We start from the raw sequence: 13,359 nt of genomic DNA, 5'->3' as shown, positions 1-13,359 counted from the left end.
CACTCTCTCTTCCCCCCTCCCCCAGATCTCTCTCTCTCTCTCTTTCTCCGCCCACATGCTCTCTCTTCCCCCTCCCCCAGAACTCTCTCTCTCTCTTCCCCCCCAGAACTCTCCCCCCAGATCTCCCCCCAGAACTCTCCCCCCCAGATCTCTCTCTCTCTCCCCCCCAGAACTCCCCCCCCAGATCTCTCTCTCTCTCTTCCCCCTCCCCCAGATCTCTCTCTCTCTCTTCCCCCCTCCCCCAGATCTCTCTCTCTCTTCCCCCTCCCCCAGATCTCTCTCTCTCTCTCCCCCAGATCTCTCTCTCTCTCTCTCTCTCTCTCTGTCCTCTCCTCCCCCAGATCTTTCTCTCTCTCTCTGTCCTCTCCTCCACTTGTGCAGATGATCTGTTCTCTGTTTAGTATCACCGCTGTCTGATAATCACAGTTGGAAGAGCTAATGCGGTCCTAGAATAGGAATGTCAGCATTCCCACCGCAAGGGCCTAGGCATCGGCAAGGTATTCCGGTGGAGTCGCTGTACCGATTGGTACCTCGTTCAGGGAACGGGTTAGATGATGTGTTAAAGTATAAACTCAGTAGAAGAAGGTGGAAAAGGGTATCACCAAGCCAAAATGTTGAAATTTGAAATTGAGTTCTTTTTGACAACTTCTCTGAAAATATACACAAGCTAGGCCTTGATCCCAGCCTGAGGCCAGTGGCTGTGTCCAAGTCCTACATGAGGAAATAAGAGCAAGAGAGAGCAAAAGGAGATTTTTTCCCCAGCACACCTCTATATTGCCCAACAGAATAGCAGGTTAGCGGTTTTCGTCAACAATCTTGTTCTGGGGGCAGCTCTGCGGAGTGGTTGCTAGCTGGCACAGCCAGAAAGTCATCAAATCTGATTTTAAGCCTAACCTTAACCACACTGCTAACCCTAATGCCTAACCTTAAATGAAGATCAAAAAGTTTTAAAAAAATATATATAATACAGTTTTACTACATAGAGAATTTTGACTTGGCAGCTGCCCAGTTCTGCCACCAGGACACGACCCAAGATAATATGCTTCAACCTGCACACAGAATACTGGAAAAGAGACCGTTTTTAACCTGTAGTCTTGACAGTCTTTAGATCGGAATTACTTGTTTAACCCCCTTTAATTTAACAGCATGTAAATAGTATTTATTAGCAATCAGGAGCAATTCTGGTCTAGTGCACTGCACTTTGAATACTAACCCTGCTTTCTCACAATGAAGAGACTCATTCCATTTCTGATATAGATTCATAATCTGTCTGTTTGTTTTATATGCCATTAGACTACACACGACCTACACAGTAGTTACTCAGTAATAACAATTGAAAGCAGTGGTACTGATGACTGGGTAATGGATATGTAGGGTGCATACATACCTGTTAAATTACCCATACATTTCAAGGCATTGGGAGAGGTGGGTAGTTAAGACTACAGGACTGAGGCTAAAGCTTGGCTTTGGATTGAGGATCATTAGTCTAGTAGCTTTACTTCTCACAGTGGTTCAGGTACACGCCCCTCCGTATTTATTTGGACAGTGAAGCTAACATATTTTTTTTACGTTGGGTTTATATACTCCAGTATTTTGAATGTTTCAATTGAGGCAACAGTACAGAATCTCACCTTTTTTATTTGAGGGTATTTTCATACGTCTCTTTTTTAGCTCTTATAGTGTAGTCAAAAGTTTAATATTTATAGCACGCAATGACTACATAAAGCTTGTGACTCTACAAACTTGTTGGATGCATTTGCAGGTTGTTTTGGTTGTGTTTCAGATTGTTCTGCCCAATTAGGACCTGAATGGTGAATAATCTAGTGTCATCTTGGAGTACCTTTTTATTGTAAATAAGAAAATAATGTTTCTGAACACTTCTACAGTAATGTGGATGCTACCATGATTATGGATCACCATGAATGAATTGTAACGAGCAAAGATCATACCCCCACAAAAATGCTAGCCTCTCCTGTTATTGGTAATGGTGAGATGTTAGAATTTGATTTGGCAGTATGATGTTTGTTCCTCTGTAAATGTCTCACTAATCATTATTTGCAATTCATTCATGATTATCCATAATCATGGTAACATCCACATTAATGTAGAGGTGTTCAGAAACATTTTCCTTTTTTTTTACAGTAAAAGTTACTCCAAGATGACACTAGATTATTCACCATTCAGTTCCTATTGGGCACAATGTAATCCAGAGCACAAACAAAACAAACTGCAAATGCATCCATCACGTTTGTAGAGTTACAAGCTTGATGTACAGTGCCTTTCGAAGCTATTCAGATCCCTTTCCTTTTTTCCACATTTTGTTACGTTACAGCCTTATTCTAAAATGGATTAAATTATATTCTTTCTTCATCAATCTACACTCAATACCCCATAATGACAAAGTGAAAACAGGTTACTTTTTAAGTGTACATTTATAACAAAAATATAAACCAGAAATACCTTATTTACATAAGTATTCAGACTGCTATGAGACGCGAAATTGAGCTCAGGTGCATCCTGTTTCCATTGATCATCTTTAAGATGTTTCCACAACTTGGAGAAACTTGGAGTTCACCTGTGGTAAATTCAATTGATTGGACATGAGTTGGAAAGGCACACACCTGTCTATATAAGGTCCCACAGTTGACAGTGCATGTCAGAGTAAAAACCAAGCCATGAGGTCAAAAGAACTGTCCATAGAGATCCGAGACAGGATTGTGTCGAGGCAAAAGATCTGGGGAAGGGTAATCAAAACATTTCTGCAGCATTCAAGGTCCCCAAGAACACAGTGACCCCAATACTCTTCCTAGAGCTTGCTGCCTGGCCAAACTGAACAGGGAGGTGACCAAGAACCCGATGGTCACTCTGACAGAGCTCCAGAGTTCCTCTGTGGAGATCGGAGAACCTTCAAGAAGGACAACCATCTCTGCAGCAATCCACCAATCAAGCCTTTATGGTACAGTAGAGTGGCCAGACGGAAGCCACTCCTTAGGGAAAGGCACATGATAGCCTGCTTGGAGTTTGCCAAAAGGGACCTAAAGAACACTCAGACCATGAGAAACAAGATTCTCTCTGGTCTGATTAAACCAAGATCGAACACTTTGTTCTGAATGCCAAGCGTCAGATCTGGAGGAAACCTGTCACCAACCCTACGGTGAAGCATGGTGGTGGCAGCATTTACATTTACATTTAAGTCATTTAGCAGACGCTCTTATCCAGAGCGACTTACAAATTGGTGCATTCACCTTATGACATCCAGTGGAACAGTCACTTTACAATAGTGCATCTAAATCTTAAAGGGGGTGAGAAGGATTACTTATCCTTCTCACCCCCCCCCCTTATCCTTCCTTCACAGCATCATGCTGTGAGGATGTTTTTCATCAGCAGGCACAGGGAGAGTAGTCAGGATCGAGGGAAAGATGAACGGAGCAAAGTGCAGGGAGATCCTTGATGAAAACCTGCTCCAGAGCATTCAGGACCTCAGACTGGGGCGAAGGATCACCTTCCAACAGGACAACAACCCTAAGCACACAGCCAAGACAATGCAGGAGTGGCTTCGGGACAAGTCTCTGAATGTCCTTGAGTGGGCCAGCCAGAACCTGGACTTGAACCCGATCAAACATCTCTGGAGAGACCTGAAAATAGCTGTGCAGTGACGCTCCCCTTCCAACCTGACAGAGCTTGAGAGGATTTGCAGAGAAGAATAGCAGAAACTCCCCAAATACAGGTGTGCCAAGCTTGTAGCGTCATACCCAAGAAGACTTGAGGCTGCAATCACTGCCAAAGGTGATTCAACAAGGTCAAGGGGTCTGAATACTTTCCGAATGCACTGTCGTTGTTGCGTGCTAGGAATATGGGACCAAATACTATCCTTTTTACTACTTTAATACACAAATAAGTGAATTTATCCAAATACTTATGGAAAAAAACATCTTCAAAGGGGGACAAGATGCATAAAGTGATTTCCTTTCTAAAAAGTACAACCGATATGTATGAAAATAGCCTCAAATGAAAGGTGACATTCTGTACTGTCGCCTCATTTGATCTCAAATCCAAAATGCTGGAGTATACAAAGTTGATCTTCACTGTCCAAATAAATACGAAAAGGAGTGTAAGATGACAGTAAATCACATGTTGTATAATAATTGGAATGCTTGCGCAATACCTTTTTTAAATTGTATTTGTTCAAATGTTACACAGTAAAACCATATGTGTAAAGAATGTGGAGGAAAGAGTAATAAAATGAAAGATCTATTTTACAAAGATGCCGTATGTCTTTCTGTATGTTGAAAATCCCTATATGAAAGTATGATGGTTTATTCCTTTCAGATACATATCAGTGGACGTAACACTGGCAGGACTTGAGAGGCATTCCTTCTACAATCTAAAGAAAATGACCCACATGTGAGTAGAGGATATATACACTCCCTTCCATATGTATTTGGACAGTGAAGATAAAAATAATTTGTCTCTATACTCCAGCAATTTATATTTGTGCTAGAATGTTTCATACGAGGCGACAGTACATAATGTCACCTTTTTAATTTGACGCTAATTTTCATACAAATCTGTTTTAATGTTTAGAAACGAAAGCACTTTCTAGATCTAGTCCCCCCAATTTGAAGAAGTCATGAAAATACCCTCAAATAAAAGGTGACATTCTGTACTGTAGCCTCATATGAAACATTTGATCTCAACTCCAAAACGCTGGAGCTTCACAAAATGTTTTGCTTCACTGTCCAAATACATATGGAGGGGAGTGTTTTTTTTTTCTTCTTCTAATAATGACTCTTACTAAAACACATTATGGTGAGGAAGTTAGACCAATTTGCCTTGTTATTTTCAGGATCGTAAATAGTGTTCTCCCCTTCCATGCCGCAAACCATTGCGAGCGCCAGCATATGCATACACGGTCAACAGATATTCTAGAACTGTTACCCAACAGCGTTTCCATAACAGTTACGGTTGATGACAACATTTCATGACACCTGAAGAGCGTGGCTTTTGCCGTCCCATCTTACTCCGGGGCAGCACTTTAGCGAAGTTCCTTCTGACATAATGACGTTGGAGAGAATAATTGAAACATAGAGTATCGGTCTCCTGTCCATCATCGCTAGGTCTGCGTCTAAACAGACAGACGTAACAGCGTGCAACTGGGGATGTTAGGAGAGAGGGACAGCCAACAGTCGATGTGGTTTTCCTATCCATGCCTGAGCTGCTGTAGAGGCGTCTCATAAACAGCAAGTTGGTTTGCGTAATGGCCTTAGTCGTCTCTATATCTGCTCTGATGTATGTTCTCTCTAAGGTCTGACCGCTAAGTTGCATGGGATGAGGTCATTTATTTGCTTTGCGTCAAGACTAATCAAGCTTCTTCATCACAATAGTACAGAACACTGGCTTTCCCCTTATCTCGTATTCCATTGATGTCCATCAGCACAGTCCCCACTGTGACAGGCTCTGAGAGGGAGGGAGGAGGTGGAGAGTGGGATGGGGTAGAAGGGTGTAGGGTAGCAGTTCACTGCACACAGACACACCAACTCAGGGACTGAGAGGCAGGGAGGGAGGGAGGTAGTGGAGGACGAAGTAGGGTGGAGGTTGGAAGGTAGCTGTTCACTGCACACACACAGTGGCTCAGACTCTCAGTGGTCAGAACATGTTGGCAAAGGTGCTGATTGCGGTTACCTAGGTGTGTGAAGGAGGGCTAGGATCACACGTTCCCCAGCTTTCATCCACATCGCATGGGTTAGACAAGCAAAGAGGAGAGCCCCCCTTGGCCCTCTCTTTGGCCGATGGGTGCACCAGAGTCAACACACGAATGAAACGTTAATTGAACCTTGACTTCCAGGGTTGGATGTATGTGGAGACTTTGGAGATTTTCCTCCTGGTCTTTCCGATAGACAGACATGCACCTTGCACTCTTCTGTCAGCACTCAGTGTGTGTGTGTGTGTGTGTGTGTGTGGGGGGGGGCGGGGGCGGCGGCATGTAAGTAAACGTTTCACTGTTAGTCTACACCTGTTGTTTTACGAAGCATGTGACCAATAAGATTTGATTTGATGTGTGTGTGTCAGTGAACCTAAAGCACGTACTTGACTTTTAGAGAACATGAAAGGAAACTGTAGAAGGACTAGCGGGGATGAATACAACCCTATATACCACACAACATGTCCTGTATGTTCAGTGACACAGGAATGTCAAATTACTAAGCAAAGCAAAGGATGCATGAGCACGTAATCCTAGGATACACAGAAGTACATGTCAAACTGGAAAACATCATGTTTACTGTCATTTTTAAGGTGTATTTGTGTTTTCCATTTCAGAGAGATCCGGAACGCAAAGAGTCTGTCGTACATCGACCCAGAAGCATTTAAGAACCTTCCAAACCTGAAATACCTGTGAGCTCATTTAGAAATCCTATGTGTATTATAAGCATCTTTTTTTTCAAAATCAAAACCATCTTGGCTTTGAAAACGTTAATGTAAGTGAAAAACTGACAACGTTACTTTAACACAAGATACAATAGATGAGACTTGTCTTGAAATATTTGGCTTTGGCAATAATTGAGCAATTATTTCCAATCTATTTAACTTAAAAGGTTCCTATTGTATATGCCAATACTGGCACTGTCATGTTATATTTTATACTCTGTGGTTGCCTGATTGGTGAGGGAGTTTGCTTGGTCACTGCCAGCTATCTTTCCATCTCTCTCTTGGTTTTGATTGGGATAGTCTGCTTGGTCATCGCCTGCCAGCTATCTAACCATCTCTCTCTTGGTTTTGATTGGGATAGTCTGCTTGGTCATCGCCTGCCAGCTATCTAACCATCTCTCTCTTGGTTTTGATTGGGATAGTCTGCTTGGTCATCGCCTGCCAGCTATCTAACCATCTCTCTCTTGGTTTTGATTGGGATAGTCTGCTTGGTCATCGCCTGCCAGCTATCTAACCATCTCTCTCTTGGTTCCTTCTAGGGGTATTTTCAATACTGGCCTCACCCTCTTTCCTGATCTCACCAACATCCACTCAGATGATATGAACTTTATACTGTAAGCAAACTACATTACTAATACACACTACCTTTGTTAGCACTATACTCAGGTAGGTACTGTCTCACAAGTATTACAACCATAACATTCCATATTTCAGTAGTATTTCTATACATTTCAGTATTCCATTCAATACCTCAGTCATTTGTCATACTAAATGTGGAAAATAATGGCATTTTTATCCGTAAGTCGACTCTATTTCATGAGACTGACATCACACACACACTCCTCTACATATGTATTTGGACAGTGAAGCTACAACTTTTAATTAAGCTCTGTACTCTATACAAAATAGCATTTGAGGGGACAGTACAGAATGTCACCTTTTTTTTAATGGTATTTTCATACATATCGGTTTAATCGATTTAGAAATGAAGGCACTTTATGTATCTCGTCCTCCCATTTGAAGGTGTCATAAGTATTTGGACAAATACACTTATAGTGTGTCACATTTTGTCAAAAGTTTGTGACTCTACAAACTTGTTGGATGCATTTGCAGTTTGTTTTGGTTGTGTTGTGTTTCAGATTATGTTGTGCCCAAAAGAAATCAATGGTAAATGTTGTGTTGTGGGTAAATAAGAATATAACATGTTTCTGAACACAAATGTGTCATGAGTGAATTGTGAATAATGATGAGTGAATAAGTTACAGTGGCATAAATATCATACCCCACCCAAAGAGGGCATGATCAGTGAAATCAGTGAAATCAAAAGGATTGCATCTTTAACTTTCTCATTCATCATTATTCACGATTCCTTCATGATTATCCATAGTTATGGTAGCATCCACATGAATGTAGAAGTATTTAGAAATAGAAATATTCTTATTTACAATAAAAGTGATTCCAAAATAACACACTACATTATTTACCATTCATTTCTATTGGGCAACACCTAATCCGAAACGCATGCATCCAGTTTGTAGAGTCACACGCTTGATGTAGTCGTTGCGTGCTAGGAATATGGGACCAGATACTAATCTCTTGACTAAATGTAATAAACTAGAAGTGAATTTGTTCAAATACTCATGACACTATATACATAAAGATGTACTTAGGTATTTTCCATTCTGTGGCATTCCATTCATTTTGTTTTACAATCAGACAAGGTTTTCTATACATTACCGGTCAATAGTTTTAGAACACCTCATTCTAGGATTTTTCTTACATTTTTAAAACTATTTTCTACATTGTAGAATAATAGTGAAGACCTCAGAACTATGAAATAGCACATGGAATCCTGTAGTAACTCTGTAGTAACCCTGTAGTAACCCTGTAGTAACCCTGTAGTAACCCTGTAGTAACCCTGTAGTAACCAAAAAAGTGTTAACAAAATCAAAATATATTTGAAATTCTTCAAATAGCTGCCCGTTGCCTTGATGACAGCTTTGCACACTCTTGGCATTCTCTCAACCAGCTTTGAGGTAGTCACCTGGAATGCATCTCAATTAACATCTGTGCCTTCTTAAAAGTTCATTTGTGGGATTTCTTTCCTTTTTAATGCATTTGAGCCAGTCAGTTGTGTTGTGACAAGGTAGGGGTGGTATACAGAAGATAGCCCTATTTAGTGAAAGACCAAGTCCATATTATCGCGAGAACAGCTCAAATAAGTAAAGAGAAACAGCAGTCCATCATTACTTTAAGACCTGAAGGTCAGCCAATATGGACCATTTCTTTGAAAGTTTCTTTAAGTGCAGTTGCAAAAGACCATCAAGCGCTATGATGAAACTGGCTCTCATGAGGACCGCCACAGGAATGGAAGACCCAGCGTTACCACTGCTGCAGAGGATAAGTTCATTGGAGTTACCAGTCTCAGAAATTGCAGCCCAAAAAATGTCAAGTTCAAGTAAAAGACACATCCCAACATCGACTGTTCAGAGGAGACTGTGTGAATCACGCCTCCGTGGTCGAATTGCTGCAAAGAAAACACTACTAAAGGACACAAATAATAAGAAGCGCCTTGCTTTGGCCAAGAAACACAAGCAATGGACATTAGACCGATGGAAAATTGTCCTTTGGTCTGGAGTCCAAATTTTAATTACAACCGCCATGTCTATGTGAGACGCGATGATCTCCGCATGTGTATTTCCCACTATAAAGCAATGAGGAGGAGGTGTTATGTTGTGGGGGTGCTTTGCTGGTGACACCGTCTGTGATTTCTTTAGAATTTAAGGCACACTTAACCAGCATGGCTACCACAGCATTCTGCAACGATACGCCATCCAATCTAGTTCGGGCTTAGTGGGACTACCATTTGTTTTTCAACAGGACAATGACCCAACACTCCTCCAGGCTGTGTAAGGGCTATTTTACCAAGAAAGAGAGCGATGGAGTGCTGCATAAGATGACCTGGCCTCCACAATCCCCCAACTTCAACCCAATTGAGATGGTTTGGGATGAGTCGGACCGCAGAGTGAAGGAAAAGCAGCCAACAAAACAACAGAAAAGCATTCCAGGTGAAGCTGGTTGAGAGAATGCCAAGAGTGTGCAAAGCTGTCATCAAGGCAAAGGGTGGCTATTTTGAAGAATCTCAAATATAAAATATATTTTGATTTGTTTAACATTTTTTGGTTACTACATGATTCCATATATGTTATTTCATAGTTTTGATGTCTTCACTATCATTCTACAATGTAGAAAAATAGTAAAAATAAAGAAAAACCCTTGTAGGTGTTCTAAAACTTTTGACCGGTAGTGTATTTGCAACACCACCTAATTTCCTCTTGTATCTCCTCAGTGAAATAGCTGATCATCCCTACATATCTGAGGTCCCAGCAAACTCATTCCGCGGTATTACCAACCAAGTGCTGACAGTGTGAGTACACAGCCATAGCTCTACAGCTTCACTGGTGTCTTCACTGTGGACTATAGGCCATTACATTACCCTTGCTTGCAGTCTGAGAGTGCTGTGACCAGCACAGAGATGTTCTCACAAATGTCTGTTGGTGAGAAAAGACCATTCATTACATTAGATGCCAAAGCCATGGTCACATTGACAAACTGATTCAGGACACAACTAACCCAATACATCGACCAAAGTGGTTCAATTTTGTTGGGGAGAACATAACACAGTGAAATATTTTACAGAAAATGTTGTAGTGATTTTGGTCACTGAATTGCATACACAGGCAAATCCTCAGCACAACAAAAATCTACATGTTATTCAACAGCTGGAATTGGCATTACTGATTACTGAGGACCTGTACAACCAGACAGATTCAAAGTTAGGCAGTGGGTTGGTGCATAAAAGAACAGTTTTGACTTTAGTAAATGTTACTGTTATGAATGTTTTGTGATGTGTTTATTCTCTTCCAGGATGCTGTACAGTAATGGCTTCACCGACATTCAACATCATGCTTTCAACGGGACCAAACTGGATGCTGTGTAAGTTATTTAGCTTTTTTCATTAACACAAAATAATAGAATAGAATGGTATAGAATAGAAAAAAACAGAATAGAATGGTATAGTATAGAACATAATAGAATAGAAAATGAAATACTGTATTAGTAGCCACATGCAACTCTCTGCTTGACCCTGCTGACACAAAGCCATGCAGGACAAAGCACTGAAGCAGCAAGGATTCTTGTAATGTCGTATTGTTGTTGACCTCTTGCTGTTGGAACGAATTACTGTATAAATGGATTGTAACAGTGCTTTGGAGGAAGAGTCTTCTCATAGAGAACCGTACCTCCAGTACTTCTCTATGTTGTTACAGTTATGATATCTTTCACTCTGGCTTAACAATCAGTCATTTCAGACCCCTTCATTTCAACAAAATTAAGTTACTTAGTATTTTGACTGGATTAAACTTCTTTTATTTTTTTATTTTTACATCTGGAATGAATATTTCCTTACTCAAAATTACACTTATTACGCTACACAAGCAGTAGGATCACGGTTCCATCTGAACTGGTTCTCCCAGACGTGCTAAAAGAGGTTAACCTTTCTTGATTAGGAAGCCCTAGTTCTCCTGATTAAAAAAAACGATATATATATTTTAAGAAGACAATTTCAGGAAGTCTGCATCAAAGCACCAAAGGAAATGTATTTCCCCATAAGGGAACAAAAAGTTGTATTTTCATCTAGATTTCATCTTACTGAGACTAACCTGGATGAATGAAGTTTCAAATTGAAATGTAAGAAAACAATCATTGCTTTCTGTGTCACTACACTGTCCTGATGCACCCCTCCTCCACTCCGACCCCAATATTATATAAAGACATGTAAAGATGACTTACTTTTGTTACTGTTTTCTCTTTAACCCCAGACTTCACCCCCCCTCCACCCTCCTTTTTGTCACCTCTCTCATAGCTTTCCCATCAGGATATGAAACATTAATATAGCTCTGACCCCCACCCCATCCCCCCCACCCCTCAATTTAACCATTCACCTCTAGTAAAACCCTAGCTGGTCCTTATGGAGTTGTAATTAGACCAATGGGCAGTCACTGTAGTCAGTCCTACCACACTGCTGTTTGGATTGGCACGCACAGAGCGTGCTTAGAGAAAAAACTGATCCGGGAGTGTGTGTATCGGTGTGTATGTGTGTTTTCTCAGAGCGAGAGCTGATCGCAGAGCTGTAACACCAAGACAAACACTCTCCCACACACGTTTATTATCAAAATTAGATTTAGGGACTTTACAATATCTATTTTAAAGGTGCAGCGTGTTTCTGAAGTACCTTCTCCGATGGTTGGGACGGCTCATTTTAAAACAACACTCAGGATAAGACCCGAGTCGTCCCGAGGTCTGTGTTACTCCAGGAAGCGGGGTACATCAGCATGATTATGGTGATTGAAGTGTGTCAGTTACATTCTTGTTTGCGTGTGTGTGTTTTCTCTCCAGGTACCTCCATAGGAACAAGCATCTGACCAAGATGGATGAAAGAACGTTTGCTGGCACTGTTAGTGGCCCAATGCTCCTGTGCGTAATTACTCATCTATTATTTAACCAAGAAAGTCATATAGAGATGAGGATCCTTTTTTTTTCAAGTGAGCCCTGGACAGAAAATACCTCTCACTGCACTGCCCAACATGTTCAGTTCCTATTCTGAAGTTATAGTTGCTCAAACTACTTTGAAAGAATGGTACAAATGCATCCAATGTTCCTACGTTCCAGTCTTAAATGTCAGTTATTTGTCTTATTAAACAGAGAGATAGAGTGTGTTCCAATAATGTGATATTAATCAAGAGTGTTTTGCAAAGATGTGTGAGTTGGGTTTGGAACTTTTATAGAGAAAGTTTATATTGGAGTCCAAAATGATCAGACAATTTAAGTATCAAAAATGTTAAATAATTACTAGAAAACAATCATCACAAAGCCAAATGGGTTCGAAATCATAATCATTCCGTAATTCATTCATGGCAAAGTTTATTTCTTTTTGTACCTCTCTATTTTCCCATAAAAGTGGAGAATGAGTGAGAAACATGTCTGGGAGGAACACAGTTCAGAAATCATGAAAATAGCTTAGCGACAGCTGGGATTTTGACTGGGAAATCAGACGCAGATTGTGTGTGAGTGTTATAGAAACGTTAAACTTTTCCTTCCCTTCTCGGTTTTGAGAGTCATAGTGGAATTAAATATCCCCTTCCCTTTCTGAGGAGTTTGATGCAGAAACCTTACCTCTGTTGTCTGGTTTCTGAAGTAGTACTCCTAACACTGTGTCCTCTTTAATACGTTTTTAATAAGTCAATCTGTTCCCCAGCCTTGTTCAGTACATCAGAAATGCGGCCTTCCTTCCTACGTTCCTTGAAGTAATCACTGATCTGAATTGGTTGGATTGGTGAAAGCAATAAGGTTGTTAACTTGCTTATACCCATTCAATCGCGTATCTCTATGCTAACCTCAAGGGGGGAAAAAGGAAGGATGCATATTTCTAAAGTATTGGAACATGTCTTAGTCCTGGCTGAGTGGTGAGGTCATCCACATGAGGTCATGGCCTAAACATCTCCCAATGACAAAATCAGACCGCCGGCAGGTCTTCCACACACACTATTATTATCCAGTGTTGCTCAACGCTGAGAGAGAGAGAGAGAGAGAGAGAGAGAGAGAGAGAGAGAGAGAGAGAGAGAGAGAGAGAGAGAGAGAGAGAGAGAGAGAGAGAGAGAGAGAGAGAGAGAGAGAGAGAGAGAGAGAGAGAGAGAGAGAGAGAGAGAGAGAGAGAGAGAGAGAGAGAGAGAGAGAGAGAGAGAGAGAGAGAGAGAGAGAGAGAGAGAGAGAGAGAGAGAGAGAGAGAGAGAGAGAGACTCAGCTGCCTCTGGAAAAGAGAAAGAAAGTGTGATTTAATTTTATGCATTGTTTGGCTTGTGTTTCTGTTTATTA

The 13,359-nt window shown here is 41.0% G+C and overlaps 1 protein-coding gene across 1 annotated transcript in view; it reads left to right on the top strand.

The window, feature by feature from the left end:
- The window catches only part of tshr (thyroid stimulating hormone receptor), a 30,785-nt gene that overhangs the window by 11,298 nt on the left and 6,128 nt on the right, over nt 1-13,359 (top strand). Inside the window, exons 3-8 of the mRNA XM_046332259.1 lie at nt 4,330-4,404; nt 6,319-6,393; nt 6,966-7,040; nt 9,776-9,853; nt 10,354-10,422; nt 11,884-11,961. Coding sequence (XP_046188215.1) covers nt 4,330-4,404; nt 6,319-6,393; nt 6,966-7,040; nt 9,776-9,853; nt 10,354-10,422; nt 11,884-11,961 — 450 coding nt within the window. The remainder of the gene's footprint in view (nt 1-4,329; nt 4,405-6,318; nt 6,394-6,965; nt 7,041-9,775; nt 9,854-10,353; nt 10,423-11,883; nt 11,962-13,359) is intronic.

Source organism: Oncorhynchus gorbuscha, unplaced genomic scaffold, assembly GCF_021184085.1.
Source record: "Oncorhynchus gorbuscha isolate QuinsamMale2020 ecotype Even-year unplaced genomic scaffold, OgorEven_v1.0 Un_scaffold_12:::fragment_2:::debris, whole genome shotgun sequence".
In the NCBI taxonomy this organism is placed as follows: domain Eukaryota; kingdom Metazoa; phylum Chordata; class Actinopteri; order Salmoniformes; family Salmonidae; genus Oncorhynchus; species Oncorhynchus gorbuscha.
The sequence above is the reverse complement of the archived record's forward strand: the minus strand, read 5'-3'. Positions and strand labels throughout refer to the sequence as shown.